Source organism: Microcaecilia unicolor, chromosome 3 (genome assembly GCF_901765095.1).
Source record: "Microcaecilia unicolor chromosome 3, aMicUni1.1, whole genome shotgun sequence".
Lineage (NCBI taxonomy): Eukaryota > Metazoa > Chordata > Amphibia > Gymnophiona > Siphonopidae > Microcaecilia > Microcaecilia unicolor.
The window spans coordinates 381471635-381498571 of NC_044033.1; the positions used below are offsets into that span (position 1 = coordinate 381471635).

The window sequence follows — 26937 nt, forward strand, 5'->3', positions numbered from 1 at the left end:
ATTTGTAAGTTAGTGAGAGAAACTAACTGTATGGAAAAATGGATAAGGAGCCAGTGAAGTGACTTGAGAAAGGGATGTCACATAGATGTTGCAACACTGGCAGAAGGAAAAGTCATGCAGCTGAATAAATGGAGAAAGAAGGTCCAGTAGGACTTGTGGGAGACTCATACTGTCGAAATCTTAGTGGGAGGAGATGAGCATGCAGATAAGGGTTTTGGTAGTGTGTTCAGAAAAGGAAGGATAGGCTATGGCAAAGTTACAGAGAAAGGAATAGTTTTTAACAGAGCATGAAGGCACATGCCTCTCCTACATAGACCAAAATCTAAACGAAGATAAGGAGAGCAGTAGAGTGCAGATTACATGAGCTAATTAAAAGTAAAATCAGTATGAATTCAAGGAGCTCTCTGCCACAACATCTCCATACTTCTATTGTCCATAGCAGGTGAGAACGCAGACACTTACTTCTACTCATAATCAATAACTTTAAATGTTAAAAAAAAAAAAAAAAAAAGTCATCTTCTCTCACCGCTTCAACTTCTTGCAGCACTTTGTGTTTAATGTTGATGTCCTCGAACACAGCTTCAATTACCATGTCTGCTTTCTCAAAGCCCTTGTAACTTAGCAGTCCAACAAGGTTACTCATAAGACTGTCCCGCTCAAAGGATGTCAAGTTCTTTTTCTTCACCTTATCGTTAAGGCTAAGAGAAGAAATATTAGAAAACAGTTTACTTCAGAATACATCAACTTGAATAACTGGTGGTTTGTTTTACTTTCACTCACTTAATTACGAACCAGTTTTCCAGTCCTTTCCTCTTTCTTTCCAACCTAAGAACTGGCCACGGGAATCCAGTTTATGAACACTGGAAAGAAAGCTTTCTTCAAGCCTGAGCACATCAGCCCTTCTACCAGCACATCATGCATGTTGCGAGAAATTCTTAGCTTCAGGGCAGTGCAGTGTCCTGTGCCCCCCCTCCAAAGATTATAACTCTGACTTCCAGCACCACAGCAGATATCGGTATTAAGACAAGTCTCAGAGAAGACATTCCACCAGCATTTTACAACACTGCACTGTGAAATAAATTAGTAGTATAATCCAAAGACATGGTCAAAGCTCAAAAGGAATGAGGGAGACGCAGATAATCGGATACAATGCTTATTCATAAAAAGACTTGACACAGCATTGTTTTGGCAAAAGTGTCTGCCTCAGGAGTCTAAAAACAAATAAGCATGTTAATAAAAACATGTAGATAAAAAAATAAAAATGTTATATTTTAGCATCTGAAAGATCTATTTATCAACTTTTACTTTCATATTTATTATGCATTTTTTCCTGATCATCTTTTTAGACTTATATTTTTAAATAACCATGGTTTATGTTTTCATTTACTGCAGTACATATGCATATTTATTTGTTAATTTATTTTTTGCTAATTCTTCGATTCCTATTGTGATTGTAATATTGTGGCATTTGAACAACTTATCTATAGTTTTCAATCCTCACGTTTTTGTTAACCTGCTTATTTGTTTGTCTTTAGACTCCTGAGGCAGGCACCTTTGCTGAAACACAGTGCAGAGTTGAGTTTTTTTTAATGAACCAACATTGTGTCCAATTATCTGCGTCTCCCTCATGCCTTTTTGGAAGTGTCTTGTTGGCTACACTACTCCCTTGGCATTGCTTACTGCTCGTAGTATTTTACGTTCCTCCACCTTGGGGGCTGACCCTCACAATGCTCAAGGTGAACAATGGAATTTTGACAAGTTAATACTGAAACCTTACTGGTGGAATTAAGGTTCATAAGTTTCCAATGTGCTACTTCAAATCACCTTTCTATACATTGCCAGCAGTTTAACACACCTACATTTTATGACACCAGTGAGTTAAAAGGACCAATTTTTGGTATAAAAAGCTTGGACACTTCATATACCAGAGATGGCAAAACCCTCTCTACCTTCCAGGTCTTATGACACTGAAGAGTAATGAAGGTTGAATCCACTGAATATTTGAAGACTGCTGCATACCCTTTGAAAACTTGCTGTTGTCCTCTGTCTAGTCCTTCCAATGTTGTGTCCTTCAGAATAGTTCTTATACCTTTATCTATTGACACCTGTGCAATACCAGCTCCCATCAATCCTGCACCTAGGACTGCAAGATTCCTGTACAGAAAGAACAATAAGAAAAAAGTATCACATTTGCAGACTGTGAATATAAATAGGAGGTATCAAAGCCCCAACTCAATACTAGAACTTAAAACTGCAGTTTAACAAGAGATGACAACATAGACAACAGCTTTAACCCGAGTCCCTGAGGAAAGAAGTTTGAAACCCGCGGTGTTGGGCACTTCCAGGGGAAGGCAGTCAGATGTTCATTCCTGCTCTTTGACACATTGGAGCATGGAGTCAGTAAGGACTGTTGAATAAAAGCATGAAAGATGGGGAGTGGAAAGCTCCATGATTACAACAAGCTGTTTCAACACTAAATCTCCTGAAACATGAGAAAAGAAGGTGACGGACATTAAACATCAGCCAAAGGCACGGCTCCAGAAAGTCTGTAAAGAAGGGGGAGCAATAAGGGAAAACAGATGTAGCATGTTCTGCACATGATTAACAGCGTTGTGGTATTCAGAGACTTGCACAGGAATGTTGTATGAGAGAATTAGTCAGATGCCAAAGAAGAACGGTATAAAAACAGAGTGGAACAAAGAAGTAGTAAGCATTCTGACTGCTTTGTCTGTACATGCTTCCTGAATACCTCATTTAAGGTATCCAGTAAAATTGTAAATAAACTTTTTATATTGAATATGAAATTCGTCTAGCCTTTTCTTCAGGACGCTGACAAACAAAGATAAGTCCAGTTCCTATGAATGACTTTGCTATTGTAAAGTATTGGTTAATGACTATAGCTGGTGAAGGTGTTGTAAATGTAAACGTACTATCACTAAATGATACTAATAGCACATAACATGGTGTTAAAAAGAAGATTGGCCCTATGAATGAAGTGCTATACCACCGGGCAACAGTTACTACTACTAATTGCCGAAGAATGTGGAAAATTCTGAGGGTACTCTTTCACAAAAAATATTAAGAAAAATATTTTTAGATTGTTTAGTATTGAGAAACTAATAGATATTAGTTTAGGTAGCAGTTGTCCTGGTTCTAGTAGAGAATAATTGATATTTTTTACCAGAGACTGTGGGATTATTTGTTTGTGTTACCCTATAATGGTTTAACATTGCTTTAGTGTTTATGGTAACTAAGAGAGAAACTCGCCCACCATATCTTACTTACAGCAAAAAAGTTGATGGAAATGCATATTTTGGTCATATCTCCATTTTCAAATCACTCAAATAGCATCCTTGCTCTTTCAACATGGAAGACGTACCCTTAAGATGCGAAGATTTTAACATTTTCTTACATGCCAGCTCCTGCGACATGTACAGCCGACAAATCTGACAGGAGAGGAGGGCTGCCCTTTTCTTTTTTTTTTAAGAATAAAAGCCTATGGGCAGACCCCTCGGGCACTCAAGGCTGCCTGTCTATTCCCAGGGTAGAGAAGGACAGCCGAAGCTCCTTAACAGGAGGGGGAAAGGAGGGAGGGACTCGGCCATCTGAGTGCAACCCGAGGTTTAAAAAAAAAAAAAAAAAAAAAAGATACCCATAAGGCTCAACCCCAGTCCAGCAGCAGAGAGCGAGGGTTTGAATAATTTTATTTTTTTTCAACATTTTAATATTTCTTTTATCTCATCCAGCACCCAAAAGACACCCAACTAGGGGAAAGCAGAATACCAGTTTCCCCCAGGGACCAAGAAGTAGCCAGGACTGCACAGGCTTACCACTGCTACCATCTGCTGAGACTGAGAACAGACTAGCTTTCAGAAGACTGAACAGTCCACTTATATCAGTATCTTAAAGTCAGTGATTTCAGTCTCCATCTGCTGGTAGGCGAGCATAACCCATCTGTACCGGTCTAGAGGGACGTTATGCAATTTAACATTTTCTTAGTTCTTCCCCACTTGTCCGCACTTTTCATACTCCTTCTGGCAAAAATACACCCCAAAGAACCAGTGAAACTCAGACATCTGCTTCAGATGTGAAAAACTAAGGTGTATTCTCTGTTCAAGTCTCGCACAAAAGTGAAAAAAAAAAAAAACTTTACGTACTTAACCTCCTTCTGGGGAGTCCCAAATTTATTCTTCTTGCACACAACTTGCCCGTGGTAAAGACCAATTAAAGCTTTAGACTCCTTTGTCATTGCAAGTTCCCCAAATTTCTAATAAAGGAAAAGATATGTGAAACCACCACAGTTTATTTTTAAAGATTAAACTGTTCAATTAAATTTGAATCAAAGGATGCATTTACTTGCAGAAAAGGTGATAAATGCACATAACAGGTTTGAAAGAAAGCATAACGAACACAGAATTCATAGAGAAAATTAAGAGTAAAGCAAAATATTTAAACAGGGTTTGCATGTAGGTATAAACTAGACAACCGTGCAGTTTAACTGCTGCCATATTCTATGTTTTTTCCAAATAGAATGTGTGAACATTTTACACTTAAAAAAATAAACACCACACCTAATCAAGTTTATTATGATTTGCTCTTAACTGGTCCTTTCTATCCTAAACTTCTCTGCATGAGAACAGCTAGAATGAACAAATATTCTGTACACCTCTCCAAAAGACCTAGATTACTTAATATTAACATTTAAGCAACTTTATTTACCTGACATTCAGCAAGATACCCAGCTTCTGATCCTTTTTCTAGTCCTGTTTTCACAACCTGAACAAAAAGCAGACTGAATTAGCTTCTACAAATAAAAAATGCGCATAATGGCAAGGTGATTTCACCATGCTGCAAGAAAAAAAAAACCTAAAAAGTATTAACTGAATATTATTCTACTGTCACCTCAAGCATTTGACAAGAGACCAACATATTAGTCTGTCTTATGCAGACAGCATATATCTAGACAGTAATATATATGGACAGAAGGAAAACTGAAATCAAGACTGTCATCCTTCACCTAGATGACGCTCTGATTCTATAGCTCGTAACCAAGACAGCTGTTTAGTGTTTCTTGAACAACTTTATTGAATGTAAACAAAATTGGCAATTCACATTTTTAAGAGGAAGTAAATAGACCTGTTTTGAATCACAAACAATTCAATTTTAATTAACATTTTTTACTGTACTCATTTTTTCATATTTTGTAATAATACTCAATCTGGTCTATTATCATTCATCCATAAAAAAAAACAAGTTTTCACAATCTTTTAAACAGATGCACACACATACATATATTCAAATATTGCATGCTGACGTATAGAATCATGTACATATAAATTGTTTTTTACTTTAAGTCTGTATTTAATCAGGTCTTAACATGTTAGTATTTTATCGTGTGTATAAATTTATACATATAAATAATTTATAACTTTTCAGTTTTCTGCTTCATCAGAAACTTTGGTTTGAATGTTGCATTGTCTGTATATTTATCATTTTTTAATTATGTATACGTATATATATGTGTTTTTGTAGACTCCTAATGCAGGCCTAACGGCCAAAACACAACGTTTGTGTTGAGTCTTTTTTTCATCAATAAACAACTGTTTTTAAGAATTCATTTGTCCAGGCTTTGGTTTTCCGTGGTTAAACATCCCACTTTCCTCCATACTGGTGTTTTTGAACAGCATTCATGCATGCTGTAAATTTTTGACCCTTGCAGCCGCTCCTCTAAGTTTTTTTTTCACCGTTCTTCTCATTTTATCATAGTCTCCTTTTTTAAAGTTAAACGCTAACGTATTTGATTTCCTATGTATACTTACTTCAAAGCTAATATCAAATCCGATCATTTTATGATCACTGTTATCAAGCGGCCCCAGCACCATTACCTCCCGCACCAGATCATGCGCTCCACAAAGAACTAGGTCTAGAATTTTTCCTTCTCTCTTTGGCTCCTGTACTAGCTGCTCCATAAAGTAGTTCTTGATTTAATCAAGGAATTTTACCTCCCTAGCATGCCCTGATGTTACATTTACACAGTCAATATTGGGGTAATTGAAATCAACACTTTTATCAACGAAATTCTACTAAGATACAACCCGGTATTGGGGGTGTATAACAACCTTATCGTATGCTGTTGAAGATAGCATGGATTGACAGCTTTAAGAACATTCAAGCTAAGTAACAATTGGTTCACCGAATGCATATATTTGGTACAAGCCTTTACCATTAAGTATTGTGGAAGGTGTATGTGCATGTATTGCATGAATAAGAAGAGTGGAGTTTTTTTTGTGAAGACTAGTGATTGAAGAATAGGAGTACTCTAAAATTGGAAGGTTGTTCTTACATAACGAGTATTCTCCATGGTTTCTGAAGTCTTTTTTTCTCCACATTTCATGTATACTAGTGATTATACACCCCCAATACCGGGTTGTATCTTAGTAGAATTTCGTTGATAAAAGTGTTGATTATATTCTACTATCGCTTTGGGGTTAATCAGGGTAATTGAAATCACCCATTATTATTGTGCTGCCCAGTTTGTTTGCGTCTCTAATTTCCTTTAACATTTATGCATTAGTCTGTTCATCCTGGCCAGGCGGACGGTAGTAGACTCCTATCACTATCCTTTTCCCCTTTACACATGGAATTTCAATCCACAGTGATTCCAAGAAGTGTTCTGTTTCCTGCAGAATTTTCAATCTATTTGATTCAAGGCTCTCGTTAATATACAATGCTACCCCAATTCGATCTACCCTATCACAACGATATAATTTATACCCCGTTATACCTCATATACCTCATCATACCTCAATGATGTCAAGAGGTGCAGGGTATAGCCCCTTGGTCTGCTTCTTCACCTTGGTCTCCACGGTTTTGTAGATTTGTTTCCTGACAAATGGAATACTCATGGCATAATCGGTCAGCTCTGAAAAAAAGATAGTGAACCAGTCAATTGTATTCCAAGACCTAGAATAAGGCTTTCACTTTAAAAATGGGAAAAGCACATTTTTTATATCTTGCAAAACACAGCCTCTTTCAGATTTCTTTACAACACTTATACTCAGTTGTGTAAGTTATATGTAAACTATATTCACATTAATAAATGGAGAGCACTGCAAACAAGACAAGCCGTATCAAACCCATGCAGTGCTACCTGGCAAGATCCAGAGTGTGATAAGTTATCATATGCCTTCCTTTATACAAGCTCAAAAGTATGCAATAGCAAGTCATTAATCTGAGGTAGTTGCAGTGCTCACAATCCCTTGGAAAAAGTGACCCAACATCATACGAGATTACTGGACTGCAAGAGATGAATTTTAATCATAGCCAAAGATTACAATTGCTATGCCTGGGCTGCTGGAAAGTAAGGAAGATGTTGAATCCCAGGTGTGCAGTGGTGAATGCCCATGGTACTGAGCTCCATTCATTCAGCTGTCCCCATCAAAATACACTAAGGCTGGAAATTCTGGAGCTCAGAAAGGTTACTCAGACAGTTAAAGAAATGGGCAACTCTAGAGAGCTCTCAAACACCCTTCACTTTTCACAATGAACTGCTTGACACTGTAAAATCAATCACCTTGTGTTAATTTCCTTGTCTTTATAACACCACATTATGGTTCACTGTGCTGTCTTCATAATTGTAGCCTTCTGATCACCCTCCAAAGTGATGGCACAATCAACAGAGCACTCAAGTTTATGACAAATAAGAGCATTAAAATTATAATATTTTCAATTAAAAGCAGAATCAAAATATAGCAAATCTGTACTGGTATCAAAATGAGCTCCAACACTTACTTTGAATAAGTCCCTTTTCCTTACTCAGGGATATTTTCTTATTAGCAATTCCTCTAGCACACTCAATTGCCACCTCTTCCAGATACTCCATGGTTCTCTCTTCAGGACTCTTCACACCCGGTCCTGTGAATAAGATTAGAGTAGGTAGCAGATGCCTATGTGAGTTACAGTACAGAGAGAAATGGGTAAAATAGTAGTGAAATCTTGTAGTTCTTTGCTCTGTAGCATGCTGGCTTCCTACAAATTATTTTTCCTGTCCATGACAGCATACGTAAATCTTTTAAAACCTTTTTGCAAGGGGCTTAAAATGGAAAAATTAAATGTGTTCCTATTTTCTTTCGTTGCATCCTGCCAGATCAGTCCAGATACATGGGTTTATACCACCCTACCAGCGGAATGAAATAAACACCCATTTCCTTTCCCGTTATCTGAGAAGCTGGGTAGACCTCCTACTACACTGTCAAAGATAAACTGAGAAAAACTGAATTCCCAGTAGGTCCAACCCCTTAGCTCTTCCCAACTCTTTGTTCCCCAGTTTCCATCAGGGATGTAGAAGGAAAGATTGACAGAGTGCTCATGGTATCAGTATTGCAACCTTCTCCCCCCACCTCTGGCTACTTGAACTTGAGAGAACAGGGCTCCAATGAAATACTCAGGAATTAAATGAGATTGGATTTCTATGAGGTGGGAGGTGGAGGGCTCCTGAGCAGCAAAGTTGATGGGGGCATAAGGAGAAATGATCTTACCTGCTAATTTTCGCATAGTCTTTTCAGACATTCCCGAGTGGGTATATGACCTCCTACCAGCAAATGGGGAGACAGAACTATTGAGTGATATCATCCTATATGGTCCTGCACCACAGACAGATCTCAAGACCTTCAGATATAGAAAATGAAATGACATAGTAAATGACGGCAGATAAAGACCTGTATGGTCCATCCAGTCTGCCCAACAAGATAAACTCATTTTACAAGGTAAGTGATACTTTATATGTATACCCGAGTTAGATTGGTCCTTGCCATTCTCAGGGTAGAGACCATAGAAGTCTGCCCAGCAATGTTCTTGTACTAAACGTTTTGAAGTTAACGTCGAAGCCCCTTAAAATTTACACTCCAGCCCATCCATATCTATTCAGTCACAAACAGGGCACAGACTGTAGAAATCTGCCCAGCACTGGTTCTGCATCCCAATAACCGGTGCTGCCACCCAATCTCCGCTAAGATACCATGGATCCATTCCTTCTAAACAGGATTCCATTGTGTTTATTCCACGTATGTTTGAATTCCATTACCATTTTCATCTCCACCCCCACCCCGCAGGATGGCATTCTATGTATCCACCGCCCTTTCCGTGAAAAAGGGTGGTGGATACATGCTGCCCCCCTTTAATCTCAATTCATGTCCTCTAGGCTCTACCTTCTTTCTGTCTCTGGAAAAGGTTTGTTTGCGGAGTAATACCTTTCAAATATTTGAACGTCTGTATCATGTCACCCTTGCTTCTCCTTTCCTCCAAGGTATACATGTTCAGGTCGGCAAGTCTCTCCTCGTATGGCTTGCAACGCAAATCCCACACCATTTTTGTCGCTTTTCTTTGCGCCGCTTCCATTCTTTTTACATTTTTAGCAAGATACAGCCTCCAAAACTGAACACATACTCCAAGTGGGGCCTCACCAATGACTTGTAGAGGGGCATCAACACCTCTTTTCTTTTGCTAGTTATACCCTTCTCTATGCAGCCTAGCATCCTTCTGGCCATATCCGTCGCCGTGTCACATTGTTTCACCACCTTCATATACTCAGATATAAACACCCCAAGGTCTCTCTCCACCTATCCAGTATCTCCCTTTTGAGTTTCTGCACCCCCAAGTGCATCACTCTGCACTTCTTAGCATTAAATTTTAACTCAACACACACAGAACAAAAAAACCTCCGCAGAATTAAATTCAGAAAAACAAACAGCGGGGGCGACATGAAGGATGAAGCAGAATGGGTTTTTGCTGCTTGTAGGCCGTTACTCTGTTTGACAGCGCTCCTGCATCTGATACACTAGGAGATTTGCGTAGAGTGCTGTATAGCCATATAATTACTACTTACAGGGACTCCTGAAGCAGACCTCTGTGGCCGAAATACGATTTCATGTCGAGTCCATTTTATCCTTAATAAAGCTTCTGATGTGAACTTTAGTCCATTGGATGTTTTTGTTCTGCATCATCCTTCATGTCACCCCCATTAAACTTTAACTGCCAGACCCGCGACTATTCTTCTAACATTTGGAGATCCCTCCTCATCGTTTTGACTCCCTCCAGGGTATCCACTCTATTGGATATCTTCGTGTCATCCACAGAAAGGCAAACCTTTCATCAATATCTCTTACAAATATATTAAACAGAATAGGCCCCTGCACCGACCCCTAAGGAACTCCACTGCTCACCTTCCTTTCCTCCAAGCAGATTCTATATATCACCACCCTCTGCCACCTGTTGGTCAACCAGTTTCCTATCCAGTTCACCACTTTTGGTCCTAAGTTCAGCCCTTTCAGCTTATTCATGAGTATTCTGTGGGGGCCTGTATCAAAGGCTTTCCCGAAATCCAAGTAGATTACATCTAGCACACATCCTTCATCCAGTTCTTTGGTTGCCCAGTCAAAGAAGTCAATAAGATTCATTTGGCAGGATTTTCCTTTGGTAAAGCTATGCCTTGGATCCTGTAACCTGTTGGCTTCTACAAAGTTAACTATCCATTCTTTCAGCAGCGATTCCATTATTTTTCCTACCACCGACATAAGACTTATCGGTCTGTAGTTTCCCACCTCTTTCCTGTCTCCACTTTTTTTGAAGAGGGACCACATCCGCTTGTCTCTAAATCCCATGGAACCTCTACAGTCTCTAAAATCTATTAAATAAATCCTTAAGAGGTCCCAGCAGGACCTCTCTGAGCTCCCTCAGTATCCTGCGATGTATCCCATCCGGCCCCATAGCTTTGTCCAACTTCAGATTCTCAAGCTGTTTATTAACTCTTTCTTCCATAAATGGCGCAATATCCACTCCATTCCCAGATATTCCCTTGGCAGCCAAACACGATCCTTCTCCAGGATTTTCCTCCGTGAACATCGAAGAGAAGTAATTGCTTAGCACATTCGCTTTACCCTCATCACTCTCCACATAGCCAGTCTCATTATCTTTCAGTCTTGCAATTCCATTCCTATCTTTTCCACTTTCCCCAATATATCTGAAAAAGGTCTTGTCACTTCTTTAAATCTTTAGCCATTTTTTATTCTGCTTGTGCTTTCGCTAGAAGTATTTCCCTCTTCCCTTCTTTGAGTTTAATCTGATAATCTTTTCCGTGATCCTCTCATTGCATTCTTTTGTATTTCTTGAACAAAGCCTCTCTTGCTCTTATTTTTTCAACTACTTATTTGGAGAACCATATAAGCTTCCTGATTCTCGTTTTTGTTTACTTTCCTTGCATAAAGATCAGTTACCATATTTATAGCAGCCTTTAGCTTTGACCACTTCTCCTATGCCTTTCCATGTCAACAGCTCTTTCTTCAGGTATTCCCCCATTTTATCAAAATCAGTACATCTGAAATACAGTACTTTGAGTTTTGTGCGTCCGCATTCCGCCTTTGCCCTTATATCAAAGATGATCACTATTACATAGGTGGAAGCTCACCCGGATACTGGAAACACTTCCTCCATTCGTGAGCACTAGATCCAGCATCGACCTTTCCCTCGTGGGTTCCGTCACTATTTGTCTAAACAAGGTACTTTGACAGGGTTCCACAATCTTCCTACTTCTGCAGACGGGACGTTCCAATCCACATCAGACAAGCTGAAATCTCCCAACAGTAGCACCTCCCCTTTCACACCAATCTTTTGAATATCTTCTATCAGATCCTTGTCTAGCTTTCTCCTGTGCCGTGTGGCTACAGGTTCCATCTTCTCTTTTCAGGACGATCCATAAAACTTCTCTCTTTCCCCAGGTTCCCCGCACTTCAGCCGATCTGATATTGTCTCTCACATAAAGCTCCACTCCTCCACCTCTTCGGCTCTATCGTTCCTAAAAATATACCAGTAAGGTCACATCCCATTCATGGGAATCATTGATCCACGTGACTGTAATAGCAACAATATCCAAGTTTTCTTCAAACATCAGGGCTTGCAAGTCTTGAACCTTTTTACTTAGACTACGAGCATTTGTGCTCACTGCTTTCCATGTGCTTAGTGAGTTTAGGTGGTTTTCTATCTTTAGATGACCTTTCCCTCTGCCATCATGTTTACTCTGTGGGGTGAATTTCTGAATTCCCTTGTTTACTTTTGCCACCCTAACCCTCTAGTTTAAATGTCTAGAAACATACCCTCAATTTGTCCTCAAGGATTCTTTTTTGCCCATCACAGAAAGATGTAGCCCATCATTACAGTACAGCCTGTTATTTTTCCACGTATTACCCCATGCTCCTATGTATCTAAAACCTTCTTCTTTACACTGCAGATTCCTTAAGCCACCCGCTAAGCTCAACTGGGGACCAGTTGACCAACTGGACAAGGAGCAAATCACTCAGAACCAGAGTCTGTCTATCCACCTGCAGAAGATAGAAAATACTGAAGAGCTGGCTGGATGCCAAGAGAGAGATAATGTCTTACCTGATAATTTTCTTTCCTTTAATCACTGTAGATGAACCCAGGAACTGAAGGGTTATGCCCGTCTACCAGCAGGCGGAAAGAGTGCAAAACTGAACTCCTTCATATTTGACAATAAGACTCCTGGAAATTCAGTATTACTCCTAAGAAAGCACAGTGACCTCCAAAACATCGCTCTTGTACCCCTCCATCTCCACACACAACAAACATGAAGAACTGAGTCCAATGGGCTCACACACACAACCTAGACAAAGACACATCAGAGAAAGGAACCAATCCCAAAAAAACAGTAGCCAGATACAGAAAGGGCAGGGCCCTGGATTAATCTGATATGACTAAAGGAAAGAAAATTATCAGACAAGACAATTTTACCTTCTTAGTGTCAGAGCACATGAATCCAAGAACTGATGGGATGTAGCAAAGACGATCACACTAAAGGTTGGACCCAGAAGCCAAAGCGAGCATTATCGATACCCCATAGGACACATCAAATTACACCACATCAAGTGATAGTGCTTAGTAAACATATGCACTGACACCCATGTAGCCGATCGACAACGCACAGCATTCCACCCAGGACGCAGACTGAGCGCTCTTACAATGAGCCTTCAAGGAGAGCGAAGATCTCTTCCCCACGAGTACAAAGGCTGAAGCGACAGTTTCGAGTTCAGTAAGCAATCATAGGCTTGAAAGCCGGGGCCCCTTTCTGTGGTCCACCAAAGAAAAGAAAGATGATATGAATGATGAAAAGTCATTTGTAAACTCCAGGTAGCGCAGAAGGACCCTCTGGACATCCAGATAACGGAGGGAAGCAAAATCATCCTCACAGTCCTCCCATCAGGAGGGAAGGAACAACGGCTAGTTCAGATTATTAAAAAAATATATAAAAGGGAGGACACAACACTGTGCACTGTAACTCTTGCTTCTGAAAAGTGGAAAAAAGTTCCCTGCACGACAGTGCCTGCAGTTCAGAGACCTTATGTGCTGAGGAAAAGCGCTACCAGGAACAAGGACTTTAGAGTAAGATCATAAGTACATAAGTAATGCCACACTGGGAAAAGACCAAGGGTCCATCGAGCCCAGCATCCTATCCACGACAGCGGCCAATCCAGGCCAAGGGCACCTGGCAAGCTTCCCAAACGTACAAACATTCTAATACATGTTATTCCCAAAATTCCTTAAAGGATGCCTCACCAAGTGGCTCAAATAGCAAATGCTGCAGCATCCGTAGGACCAGGTTAAGACTTCATTCGGACCACGGCGGCCACAGTGGAGGCTTATGGTGAAGAACCTCTAATACCACATCTGGATGTGCGGCAAGCGAGGAATTTGCTAAGTGAGGTCCTCAAAAGCAATTCAATGCCACCACTTGGACATACAAAGAATTATAGGTGAGGCCGTTTTTGAAACTGCCCTGCAAGAAGGCCAAAAACTGTGGCAGAGAAACCTGAAAGGGAGAGATCATCCTTCTCCATACACCACACCTTAGTCTCCACACCCTAGCATAATTTGAGGACTTAGACCATTTGCAGCGGAATGGTAATGACCACATCCAAATAGCCTCTCTTCTGCAACCTGGCCCACTCAAGAGCCAAGCCGTAAGACAAAACCGGGAGGCTCCTCCATGGCCATAGGCTTTTCAGTGAGAAGATCCAGAGGGACCGCCAGAGCTGAACCAGGTCGGAATACCACAGGCACCTGGGCCAATCCACAGCTACCAAGATGATACTGCCCAGATGCATTGCGACCCTGCGGAGAACCCTCCGGATCATGGGCCACGGAGGAAACATGTAAATCAGTTCCGACTGCGGTCAAAGCTGGAGTAAGGTGTCTATGCCAGCTAACCCAGCTTCCCTTTTCCTCGAGGAAAACCAGGGTGCTTTCACGTTGGAACTGGACACTATCAGGTCTAGTGTTGGGACCCACCCCATCTCCTCGTGATGAGACGGAAGACTCGTGGAGCGTCCCCAGACTAAGAACATCCACCTGAGCATTCAATGATCCTGCAATGTGCGCTGCTGATAACACTGGCCTCCACCCAGTGCAACAGCATCCGAGCTTCCAGCATACCCCTGTTCCAGTTGCGAGCTGCAGGTGCCTCCCATCGGTTGATATATGCCACCGTTGTCACATTAGCTGATGAAATCCATACAGGATGACCATGCAAAATGCCCCAAAAGGAGAGCAGGGCGCTCTGGACCACCTGCAGCTCCACAAGATTGATGGGCCAAAGAGCCTCTGTCTTGCTCCATATGCCCCAAGCATAGTGCTGAAGGCAATGGGCACTCATGTCCGTAGTCACCACCAACCACTGTGGAGGGGGGGGGGGGGGGAATAATGGATTTCCCCGCAGGTGGTGAGCTGAACAGAGCCACCATGCCATGCTGTGGCGAGCCTGCAAAATCCATGACAGTCAAACATCACAATCCTGAGACACTGGGACCAATAAGACAGAAACATCTGAAGGGGATGCATGTGTGCCTGAATCCAAGGAACCATTTGCAATGCAGCTGCCATTAAACCCAGGCCCTGCAAACAGTCCTACATGCGAGGACAGGGTGACCACAGCAGCTGCCGAATCTGCTTCTGGAGCTTCACATGCCGGGAACCAGGCAGAAACACCAGCCCTGACGAGTGTCAAAGAGAGCCCCCAGACAGTCTAAGGACTGGGAAAACTACAAATGGTTCTTCACTAGTTTGGCGACCCAACCTAGCAACCGGAGAAGCGCAATTATCCGCGGTGTCCCTAACCCCCTCCTCGAAGGAAGGAGCTCTGATCAACTAATTGTCCAGATACAGATGGATCTGAACCCCTTCCTGACAGAGAAATGCTACTACCACAATCACCTTGGTGAAGGTGCACAAAGCCATCTAGAGGCCAAAGGGAACTGCCCTGAACTGGGAATGCTGCCAGAGTACCAAAAACCGCAAAAAGCACTGGTGGGGCAGCCAAATGGGACTATGAAAATAGGCCTCCTTGAGATCCAGATAGGTGAAAAATTCTCCTGGACGTGCCACCATCATCACCGAACATATCGTTTCCGTGTGGAAATGCCAGACCCACAGAGAACAGTTCACTTGCTTGAGGTCCAGAACTGGGCAAAATTAACTCCCTTTCTTTGTCATCATGAAATAAATGGAACAGCAGCTCTGACCTCTCTCAGCCCCCTGGATAGGAACAACTGCCCCCAGTTCCATTAGGGACTGCAGAGTGAGCTGAACTGCTTACCGCTTGTATGGCGCTTTGCACAGGGTCTCCAAGAAGACTGGCGAGGCAATCTCCAACTGGTAGCCTTCTTTGATCACATCCAAGACTCACTGGTCAGACAATTTTGGTCTAATCCCTGTAAAAAAGGGCCAAATGACTCCCTAGATGCTAAAGCAGAGAGAGGACCTGCAACCTCCCATTGGGCGGGTCTGGAGGAGGCCTGGGCCTTAGTGGACTGCGTGGAAGTTTGCTTGTTGGAGCAAAAGGACTGCTTCTGCTGTAAATGTGGCCTCTGAAATGTGTACCCAGTCCATGCCTGGGAAGGAAGAAAGGATCCCTTAGGTCTATCCTCTGGCAGTCTTTGGGAATTAGTGATCCCAAAGTCCTTAAAAAGCTTTTCCAAGTCCTCCCCAAATAAAATCCTATCCCAAAAGGGGAGCTTGGTGAGGTGCTACTTGGAGGCAGCATCTGCTATCAAATGTCACAGCAGGCGCTGAGCCATGACCACCAACGATATTTGCTTCGCCGAATCCATGATGAGATCTTACAAGGAATCAGCCAGATAGGCCAACCCAGATTCCATCACCAGAAAGTCCTGAGCCGCCTGATCCACAAGTGAGTCAGTAGCTTTCTAGAGCCAGAACAAACAGGCCCAAGCAGCATAGGAGCTACAAACAGCATAGGAGCTACAAATCGACACCTACAGAGAGAACCACAACCTCAAAGGAAAGCTTTAACATTGACTCCAACTTCCTATCCTGCACATCCTTCAGTGCCACACCGCCCTCCCCGATAAGGTTGTCTTCTTAGTAACCACCACTGTCACCAGAGCATCCACCTTAGGGAGTCAGAAAAAACCCAGCTCCCCGAGGCACAGGCCATACCTTAGCCAACCCTTAAACTGGCATCCAGCGTGGACCATTATGCCAAACTTTACTTCTGCATTGCTTCATTAACTGAAAAGGCACTTGGGGACTTTTTGGTGATGGCCAGTAGCTGATTAGACAGTCTCCAAAGCCTTCAGGATGAAAGAGGGAAGTTCATCCCGGCAAAAGAGGCACACAGACATGGGATCATCAACCTCATATGGAGCCAGTTCCCTCTCTTCCAGGAACGCTGATATCCCAGACTGGTATGAAGCTGTTGAGAGCCCTCAGGCTCCGGGCCTACGTGGCGGTGCTTTATGGGGTCCAGGTGGTTAACAGCAGAGTCAAGCATGTTGTCCCCAAAAGAGGAACCCCATTTCAGCAGAAAAGCCTGGTGCATTAAAAGAATGAATTCAAGGGAGAAGCTGCACTGCTCAGGTACCTTATCTCACATCTCTATCAATCATTTTCCTAAACTACCCCTTAAGACTGCTAGCCTAACCAGACACTCTGGTCTGACTTATAACTACTGCTGCAATCCCATTCTAGCTTCTACTGCTACTTAAAAGAGCCCACGCCCAGAGCTCCTGAATTTTCTCATGCTTCGGAAGGTAGGAGAAAATGTGAGAAGGCAGAAGACAACCCTGTAGCAGCTTACATAACCCCAACAGCAACTGGTAGCTCAGAGGTAATAAACCCTCCTGCCTGCAACACTTCCCCTGTGCTCTAAACAACAACTTGGACTGATGCCCTGGGAGCCTGCAGCCAGATCCTACCATGGCAGCCCAATATACAGACACCATCTGAAGGAGACAGACTAGGGGTCATGGATTTAATATACTGCCTTTCTGTGGGTACAATCAAAGTGGTTTGCATAAACTGTTTTTTTGTACCTGGGGCAATGGATGCTGGCAGGTCTTCCCAGCTGCATCACCTGTTATATTAATTCCCACAGCAATAGAAAAGATGCCAACAAGAGAGGGAGACAAACCCATATGTATGAACTGGATTGGCCACAGCTTTATTATTGCTAGGGTCCACCTTAGGGATCAGAACGCAAGAAAAAGATTTGGCGTTGTTGTAGATAATACACTGAAATCTTCTGCTCAGTATGCAGCGGTGGCCAAAAAGGCCAACAGGATGCTAGGAATTATTAGGAAAGGGATGGTGAATAAAACTGAAAACACTATAATGCCTTTGTATTGCTCCATGGTGCGTCCACACCTTGAGTACTATGTTCAGTTCTGGCCGCTGTAGCTCAAAAAAAGATATAGCAGAATTAGAAAAGGTTCAAAGAAGAGCGTCCAAAATGATAAAAGGGATGGAACTCCTCTCGTATGAGGAAAGGCTAAATAGGTTAGGGCTCTTCAGCTTGGAAAAGAGATAGATGAGGGGAGATATGATTGAGGTCTACAAAATCCCGAGTGGTGTAGAAGAAGTAAATCGATTTTTTACTCGTTCCAAAAGTACAAAGACTACGGAACACACAAGGAAGTTACACGGAAATACTTTTAAAACAAATAGGAGGAAATAAGTTTTCACTCAACAAATAGCTAAGCTCTGGAACTCTCTACTGGAGGATGTGGTAACAGTGGTTAACATATCTGGGTTTAAAAAAAAAAAAAGGTTTGGAGAAATTCCTGGAGGAAAAGTCCATAGTCTGCTACTGAGACAGACATGGGAAGCAACTGCTTGCCCTAGGATTTGTACTATGGAGTGTTGCCATGATTTGGGTTTCTGCCAGGTACTTGTGACCTGGCTTGGCCACTGTTTGGAAAACAGGATACTGAGCTAGATGGACCACTGGTCTGATCCAGTATGGCTACTCTTATGTTCTTATGTAGAATGATATGCAATCTTTACAGACCCCAGGTCTATTTTCCACTCACTGAAACAGGAGTACTGGGGGGGGGGGGGGGGGATGTTACTTCTAACATATCTGCAAGAAAGGGACTTTCTAACCATGCAAGTCATCTTTTACAGCATCATGTACAACACGAGAATGAACTCCATTCCTTCACTATGCACACTGTTGGTATAGTCATCTGTTTTTACATGTTTTCCCCTCTCCCTCCCACTTTCAACGTAAACACACAACATTTTATTCACCAGATTATTTATTCACTAGTTTAAAAAAAAAAAGGCATTTTGATCCTTGGACAAAATAAAATATACAAAGTTGTATTGGAAATCTTACCAAGAGGATCCACCAATTGGTCAACAATTCCCATCTTTTTCGCTTTGTCAGCACGAATATTTCTCCCAGTAAGCAGCATGTCAAAGGCAGTAGGAAGACCCACCTGCAGTGAAGGTGGTGGTGGTAAATAAGCAGATAGGGGACAGGAATACAAATTAAAAATATAGAATGGCTAGTAAAGACAACCTTAATTTAGAACTAGGAAAAATAATGAGGAGCATTAGAAATAATCTTTAAAAACACCACTTGAAGGTTGGTTGAAACTTTAAAACTCATACTCCAAAACTAACTGAAATTCATCAGACTATATTGTACAAGACTTTCTTTGTTGTGTCTGAGAAGCCTGAATCAATAGGAATGGACCATTCACTGGCTTCTTTCAGGGCTTTGAGAATCTCTGTAGATACTGAGCTCTCTCAGACAGATACCAGGCTCACCTCCAACTGTATTAGCCAAAGTTTAATTTTCATCAGACAATGCTCAGGATACAACTGTATCATTAGAACATAAGAACAGCCATGCTGGGTCAGACCAATGGTCCATCTAGACCAGTATCCTGTTTCCAACAGTGGCCAAGCCATGTCACAAGTACATGGCAGAAACCCAAATAGTGGCAACATTACATGCTACTAATTCCAAGGCAAGCAGTAGCTTCCCCATGTCTGTCTCAATAGCAGACTATGGACTTTTCCTCCAGGAACTTGTCCAATTGTCCAAACCTTTTTAAAATCCACATATGCTAACCGTTGTTACTACATTCTCCAGCAAAGAGTTCCAGAGCTTAAATAGTCGTTCAGGGAAAAAATGTTTCCTCCTATTTGTTTTAAAAGTATTTCCATGTAAATTCCTTGAGTATCCCCTAGTCTTTGTACTTTTGGAACGAGCAAAAAAAAAATTTTTGAATCTATTCACTTCCACTCGTTCTACACCACTCAGGATTTTGTAGACCTCAATCATATCTCTCCTCATCCGTCTCTTTTCCAAGCTGAAGAGCCCTAACCTCTTTAGCCTTTTCTCATATGAGAGGAGTTCCATAGCCTTTATCATTTTGGACGCTCTTCTTTGATCTTTTTCTAATTCCGCTATATCTTCTTTGACATATGGCAACCAGAACTCTGGGATGTATACCATCTGGTCCAAGTGATTTGCTACTCTTCAATTTGTCAAATTGCTCCATTACATCTTCTATGTTTACACAGAATTGTTTCAGCTTCTTTGACTCGTCAGTAAGGACTAACATTTCTGGCACCAGTATCTCTCCCACATCTTCCTCAGTGAAGATCAAAACAAAGAACTAATTTAATCTCTCCTCTATGGTCTTGTCTTCCCTGATTGTCCCTTTTATCCCTCGGTCATCTAGTGGTCCAACAGATTCTTTTGCCAGCTTCTTGCTTTTAATATATCTACAAAAAAGTTATTATTCTATGTTTTTGCCTTCAACACAATCTTCATTTCAACGTCTCTCTTTGCCTTCATTATCAAATGCTTTGCATTTGACTTGCTATTCCTTATTATTTTTAGTCAGATTACTACTACTACTATTACTATTTAGCATTTCTATAGCGCTACAAGGCGTACGCAGCGCTGCACAAACATAGAAGAAAGACAGTCCCTGCTCAAAGAACTTACAATCTAATAGACAAAAAATAAAGTAAGCAAATCAAATCAATTAATGTGTACGGGAATAGCTTCTTTCACCTCACCATTTAGCCATGCTGGCTGTCATTTGCCCTTCCTTCCTCCTTTTTTTTTTTTAAATACATGTAATATGTCTGGTCTGGGATTCCAAGATGGTATTTTTGAATAGCAGATGTAAATTTTTAACATTTGCAGCTGCCCCTCTAAGTTTTTTTTTTTTTTAACCATTTTTTTAACATATTGGATTTCTTGTGTGTATTTATTACTCCAGAGCTGATGTCAAACCTGATCATATTTCTGATTACTGTTATCAAGTGGCCCCCAGCAACAGACCATGCGCTCCACTAGGTCTTGAATTTTTCCCCCTCTTGTTGGTTCCTGTACCAGTTCCTCCATAAAGCAGTCCTTGATTTCATCAAGAAATTTTATCTCCCTAGCATGCACTGTTACATTTACCCAGTCAATATCAGGGTAATTGAAATCATCCATTATTATGTTTCCCAGTTTGTTAGCTTCCCTAATTTCTGATATTTCTACATCAGTCTGTTTATGCTGGCCAGGTAGACTTAGTTCACTCCTATCACAATCCTTTTCTCCTTTACACATTGAATTTCTATCCATAGGTAATGTAAGATGTGTTTTGTGTCCTGCAGAATCTTTTGTCTATTTGTTTCAAGGCCCTCCTTAACATATAATGCTACCCCTCCACCAATTCGATACACCTTAAATCACTGCGATATAATTTCTGCAGTGTCCCCACTGGTTATCTTCCTTCCACCAGATCTTAGAGATGCCCATTATATCTAACTTTTCATTTAATACAATATATTCTAACTCTCCCATTTTATTTCTTAAGCTTCTGGCATTTGCTTATAAATATTGTAGACAATGTTTGTTGTTCCTATTCACAACTTGCTTAGCAGTTGACTGTGTTAATTTGGAATCTTGAAAATCTGTCTGTTCTTTATTTAAAAACACCTGAAGGGGCATTTTCAATATGACATCCAAGTCCAGCTTTGGACGTTTTGCTAAAAATGCCCAAAATTCAAGTGGCGAACATAGACATTTTCAAAATAGAAAAATGACTTTTTTTTCCACAAAAAATGGCTATTTGCTAGATGTTTTTGTTTTGTGCTCTGTGTTTGTATCTTTTTTGTCCATTTTTGGGAAAAAAAAGTCCAAGTGAAAAACGCACAAAATCAAGCCATTGGGATGTAGAAGGAGCCAGCATTCTTAGTAGACTGTCCACATAGACATCCCAGGAGAGCAGTGGGGCACCCTAGGGGGAAATGCACTGGACTTCAAATAAATGCTCTGAGGTACACATCTCACCATTGCTCCCTTATTCTGTCTGTTAAGCCCTCCAAACCCACTACCCCCCAACTGTAAACCACTACAATAGCCCATATGGGTGAAGGGGGCACTTATAAGTGGGTACAGTGAGTTTCTGGTGAGTTTGGGAGGGCTCACAGTTTCCACCACAAGTGTAACAGGTAGTGGGAGACGTGGGCCTGGGTCCACCTGATTGCTCGGCACAACATCCACCAGTAGGCTACTCCAAAGACCTGCATGCTGCTCTAATGGACCTGAGTATAAATATCTGAGGCTAGCATACAGGCTGGTAAGTAATGTTTTTAATCACATTGGGGGTTGGGTGAGATCATCCCTGTTTCCCTCCAGTGGTCATCTGGTCATTTAGGGCACTTGAGGCTTATTTGTAAATAAAACAGATCTAGACCAAAACATCCAACTTATAGCCCTGGATATTTTTGTTTTGTTCCATTATGGCAGAAAAATGTTCAAGTGTTAGAAATGCTGAGATCCCGCCCTTAATATGTCCCTGACATGCCCCCTTGTGATTAGAATGTACTTCTGATGGACTTCATAGAAAAAATGTCTTAAAATTTGTTTTGAAAATACAAAATTTGTATGCTTTTGTGAGAAAAACATTCAAATGCAAATTTATGCCACTTTTGACGTTTTTCTCTTTTGAAAAGGAGCCCCTTGATCTACTATGGTTTCATTTGCAGCCTTGCTATCGGGATGCCCTATCTTCCCTGTTTTGGCAATATCTTTTAAAGATATGCCAGTCTGAACTATGCTCGAGTGACTGTTGGCCTTCACCCAGTTTCTAGTTTAAACGCTGCTCCATCTCTTTTTAAATGTTGATGCCAGCAACCTAGTTCCATCCCGGTTAAGGTACAGCCCATCCTTTCGGAACAGGCTCCCCTACCCCAGAATGTTGCCCAGTTCCTAACAAATCTAAATCCCTCATCCACGCACAATCATCTCAACCATGAATTGAGACATCGGAAGTCTGCCTGCCTCTTGGGTCCTGCGCGTGGAATAAGGAGCATTTCTGAAAATGCTATCGTAGAGGATCTGGATTTCAGCTTTCTACCAAGGAGCCTAAATTTAGCTTCCAGAACCCCCCTTTCATGTATTCCTTCATTGGTACCCACATGTACAAAGACAGCCGGCTCTTCCCCAGCACTAAAATCCTATCTAGGTGACATATGAGGTCCGCCACCTTCGACCCAGGCAGTCAAGTGACGGCGATCCTCACATCCACCAGCCATCCAGCTATCTACATGCCCACATGTCCAATAACCAATTCCTAATCCACACCAGAACACTACGTCCTATCCCAAGCTTCTCCAATTTTTTCAGGAGTCTCTTATGAGGAACCTTGTCAAAAACTTTCTGAAAATCCAGATACACTATATCAACCGGCTCACCTTTATCCATAAGCAAATTAGTGACGAAAGACTTACCTTGGCTAACTGTCCCATTAAACCACATGTATTTATGTGTTCTGTAATTTTATTCTTTATAATAGTTTCCACTATTTTACTAGGAACGGACATCAGGCATACCGGTCTGTAATTTCCCGTATCACCCCGGAACACTTTTTTAAAATTGGCGCTACAATGGACAACCTCATTGGCAGGTTACATATTACTAACAGCAGATCAGGAATTTCATGCTTGAGTTTTTTTTTTTTTTTTTTTTTTTTTTTTTTTTGAGTACGCCACCCAGTCCAGACGATTTACTACTCTTTGCCGATTTGGCTCAGTACATCCTCCAGGTTCACCGAGATTTCTTTCAGTTCCTCTGCATCACCCTTGAAAACCATTTCCGGTACAGGTAGATCTTTCACATCTTCTGCCATAAAGACCGAAGCACAGAATTTCAGTTTCTCAGCTATTGCCTTGTCTTCCCTGAGTGCCTCTTTTGCTTCTTCGTGGTCTAACGATCCTACAAATTCCCTCGCAAGCTTTCTGCTTCTGATGTACCTGAAAAAGTTGTTACTGTGAGTTTTAGCCTCTGTGGCAAGTTTCTCTTCATATTCTCTTTTAGCCTTCTTTACTAATGCTTTGCATCTTCCTTGCCAGTGCTTATGTTGCTTATTATTTTCTACATTTGGGTCCTTTTCCCATTCTTTAAGGCTTTTTTTTTTTTTAATATATACGAAATAGCCTCTTTCACTTCATCTTTCAACCATGCTGTCGATTTCTCTTCTTTCCACCAATGGGATGCATCTGGTTTGCACTTCCAAGGTGGTGTTTTTGAACAATGTCGATGACTGATGTTCTAACCTTTGAGGTTGATCCTTTTAGCTTCTTTTTAACCATTTTCCTAATTTTATCGTCGTCACCCTTCCAAAAATTAAATGCAGCTACAACAGATTTTCTTTGTGGCTTCATTCCAGATACTAGCTCAAACTTGATTTTCTCAGAGGGCCCAATACCATTACCTCTCTTACTATGCTCTGCACGCCACCAAGGACTAGATCTAAAATGACTCCCCCTCTTTTCGGTTCCTGGACCAGTTGCTCCAGGAAGCAGTCATTTATTATATCTAGAAATTTTATCTCCCTGGCGCTTCCTGATGTAACATTTATCAGGTCAATACTGGGTAATTTAAATCATCCATTATTCTACTATTGCCCAATTTGCCTGCTTTCCTAATTTCTGTAAACATTTCTTCATCTGTCTGTTAGTTCTGTTCTGGCAGATTGTAGTAAAGCCCTACAAGAATACTCCTTCCCTTCACACATGGAATTTCTATCAATAAAGATTCTACATTGCTATCTGTTTCATGCAGAATTATTTGACTCTATTCCCTCTAACATATAGCACAACCCCCCCGCCCCCCCTCCAATTTGATCCTCTCTATCACTGCGATACAATTTGTACCCTGTTAACAGTGTCCCATTGACTGTACTCTTTCCACCAAGTGTCTGAGATGCATATTATATCTACCTCTAGCATTTGTATACAGGTACTTCAAATTGAGTTTCTTCCTTGCATCTACAAGCTGATTAGAAGTTGACAGGGATAATGTGCATCCTTTATCCTGCTCTTCCTTAAACACACCAGGCTTTCTTACAGAATAGTTGACACCTCTGTACTGGAATTCCCTGAATGTCCTATTTCAATTGTATCCTTCAAGGATACTCCACACCGAACCATGTGCTCTGACTGAAAATAATCAGAAACAGCATAAGGAATGGCAAGTCAAATGCAAAGTGCTGATAAGGAAGGCAGAGACGGACTTTGAAAAAAAGAATGCGTTGGAAGCAAAAACACATAGTAAAAATGTTTTTAGGTATATTAAAAACAAGAAGCTGGCAAAAGAATCAGTTACCGCTAGATAACTGAGGGGTACAAGCGGAACTCAGGGAGAACTCAGGGAAGACAAAGCCATAGGGAAGAGATTAAATGAATTATTTGCTCATCATCATCAGATGCAATTGGCCAAAGGACTCAACCTCAGAAACCTCAGGCTGTGGACTGGAACCTGGGGAGTCCGGCCCCACACAAAACCAATCTGAAACACCAGCTCAATCTACAACCTATTTGTCTGTCCTAATTAGATTGTAAGCTCTGTCGAGCAGGTACTGTCTCTTCATGTCCTGTGTACAGCACTGCGTATGTCTAGTAGTGCTAGAGAAATGATAAGTAGTAGTAGTAATCTGCTGGAGAAAGAGAAACACGGAAGTTTCCCGACAGCACCAGCCTTATACTGGTGATGTCCACGGAGGAGTTCAGATTTTCTACCTCCATCTGCTGGTAGGGGAAAACGACTCATTTGCCTGAACTGGTCTATCAGGATAAAAAGGAAGATATTCCTGAGATAGCCACAGTTTCAGTGTGTTTTTCAGTTTAACAAAATTTGCTTTTAAGCTTGTGGTGTATGGGAACCCCAGCCCACTTACTATGATAAAAAAGCAAATCAATTAATTTCAAAGTCAAAGGAATATTGCTCAACTATATCAGGCCTACATATGTCTCTCTTCTCTCTTTAGTTTAAAATTTGGGAGACTGGTGGGAACATCAATGCTTCCTTGTTCTCCTTTTGACAATTAAAGTTTGCATCGTGCTTGCTCTGCCTGCTCCACTGAAGGTATAGTAACGGAGGACATAACAGCGGTTAGTTTATCTGGGTTTAAAAAAAATATTTGGACAAGTACCTGGAGGAAAGGTCCATAGTCTGCTAGTGAGACAAACATGGGGAAGCCACTGCTTGCCCTGGGATTGGTAGCATGGAATCTTGCTACTATTTGGGTTTCTGCCAGGTACTTATGACCTGGATTGGCCAATGTTGGAAACAGGATACTGGACTAGATAGACCATGGGTCTGACCCAGTATGGCTATTCTTATGTTCTTATGGGTTTGAAAAGGTTGGAAAATAGCTATTTGCAGAGAAGATTCTTCGTTTTACAGCACAGTTGTTTTTAAAGGCAACTCACTGAAGGAGCCTCTTTTTACTCCATACATAAATCATCATTTAGGCTCCTTCTCTGTTTCTAGACAAATTTGAGGCTACAGTTTCTCAGACTCGTGATGAGGTGGCAATGCCAAAACACAGCACTGTGAGGTGTTCTTATCACAAACTTTCTACCATTTTGGACTTCATGTCTCCTTGGTTTGTGTTTAAGTGTCATCAGATACTGTAACTCTTCTGTTTCTTTCTGTGGCTTTTGTAGTGGTGTCTTCATTCCTTCACACTTAGTGGTTTCCCTCTATATATCAATAGGCTACACAAGCTATTGAAAACCACCAATCAGGGCTGTGGAGTCGAGTCGGAAGCAACTTTGGGTGGATATGCAGACGTGAAATCTTTTTTATATACAAGTATATATACACACACTGAGCCTGACTTCAGCTTCAAAATAACAACTTACAATATATGGTAAATTTATCATTTTATACTTATATATTTTTTGTTCAAGCTTCAAATAAATATGTTTTGAAGTCTACTTATCCTAATCTTGTATATAAAGAACTATCTTATGTTTCTGTAATTAATCAAAATTTTGTTAGATTTACTATACATAGGAGTCCAAGTTGGATAGTATTAAAATAGGAGTCGGAGTCGAGAAATTAAACTAATGAACAGTGTAAGCTGCTTAAATATGAAAGCCTGGCCACATAAAAGTGGGACCTTTTTTCTTGGAAGAGGACTCTCTAGAGAATTTTTGAAGAATAGTTGTATACTCCAGCTTGTGTTAATTCAGTAAACCTCAAAAAATCAAATACTTCTTGGGCAGATAAAAGTACTTGGTTGTGCCCTACACTACCAGACACAGGTT

At 41.2% G+C, this 26937-nt stretch overlaps 1 protein-coding gene across 1 annotated transcript in view; it reads right to left on the reverse strand.

The window, feature by feature from the left end:
• LOC115467008 (trifunctional enzyme subunit alpha, mitochondrial-like) overlaps nt 1-26937 on the reverse strand; it is a 93636-nt gene that overhangs the window by 42131 nt on the left and 24568 nt on the right. Inside the window, exons 7-13 of the mRNA XM_030198639.1 lie at nt 18701-18803; nt 7792-7914; nt 6804-6922; nt 4720-4776; nt 4158-4267; nt 2020-2154; nt 527-698 (exon numbers count right to left, since the gene is read on the reverse strand). Coding sequence (XP_030054499.1) covers nt 527-698; nt 2020-2154; nt 4158-4267; nt 4720-4776; nt 6804-6922; nt 7792-7914; nt 18701-18803 — 819 coding nt within the window. The remainder of the gene's footprint in view (nt 1-526; nt 699-2019; nt 2155-4157; nt 4268-4719; nt 4777-6803; nt 6923-7791; nt 7915-18700; nt 18804-26937) is intronic.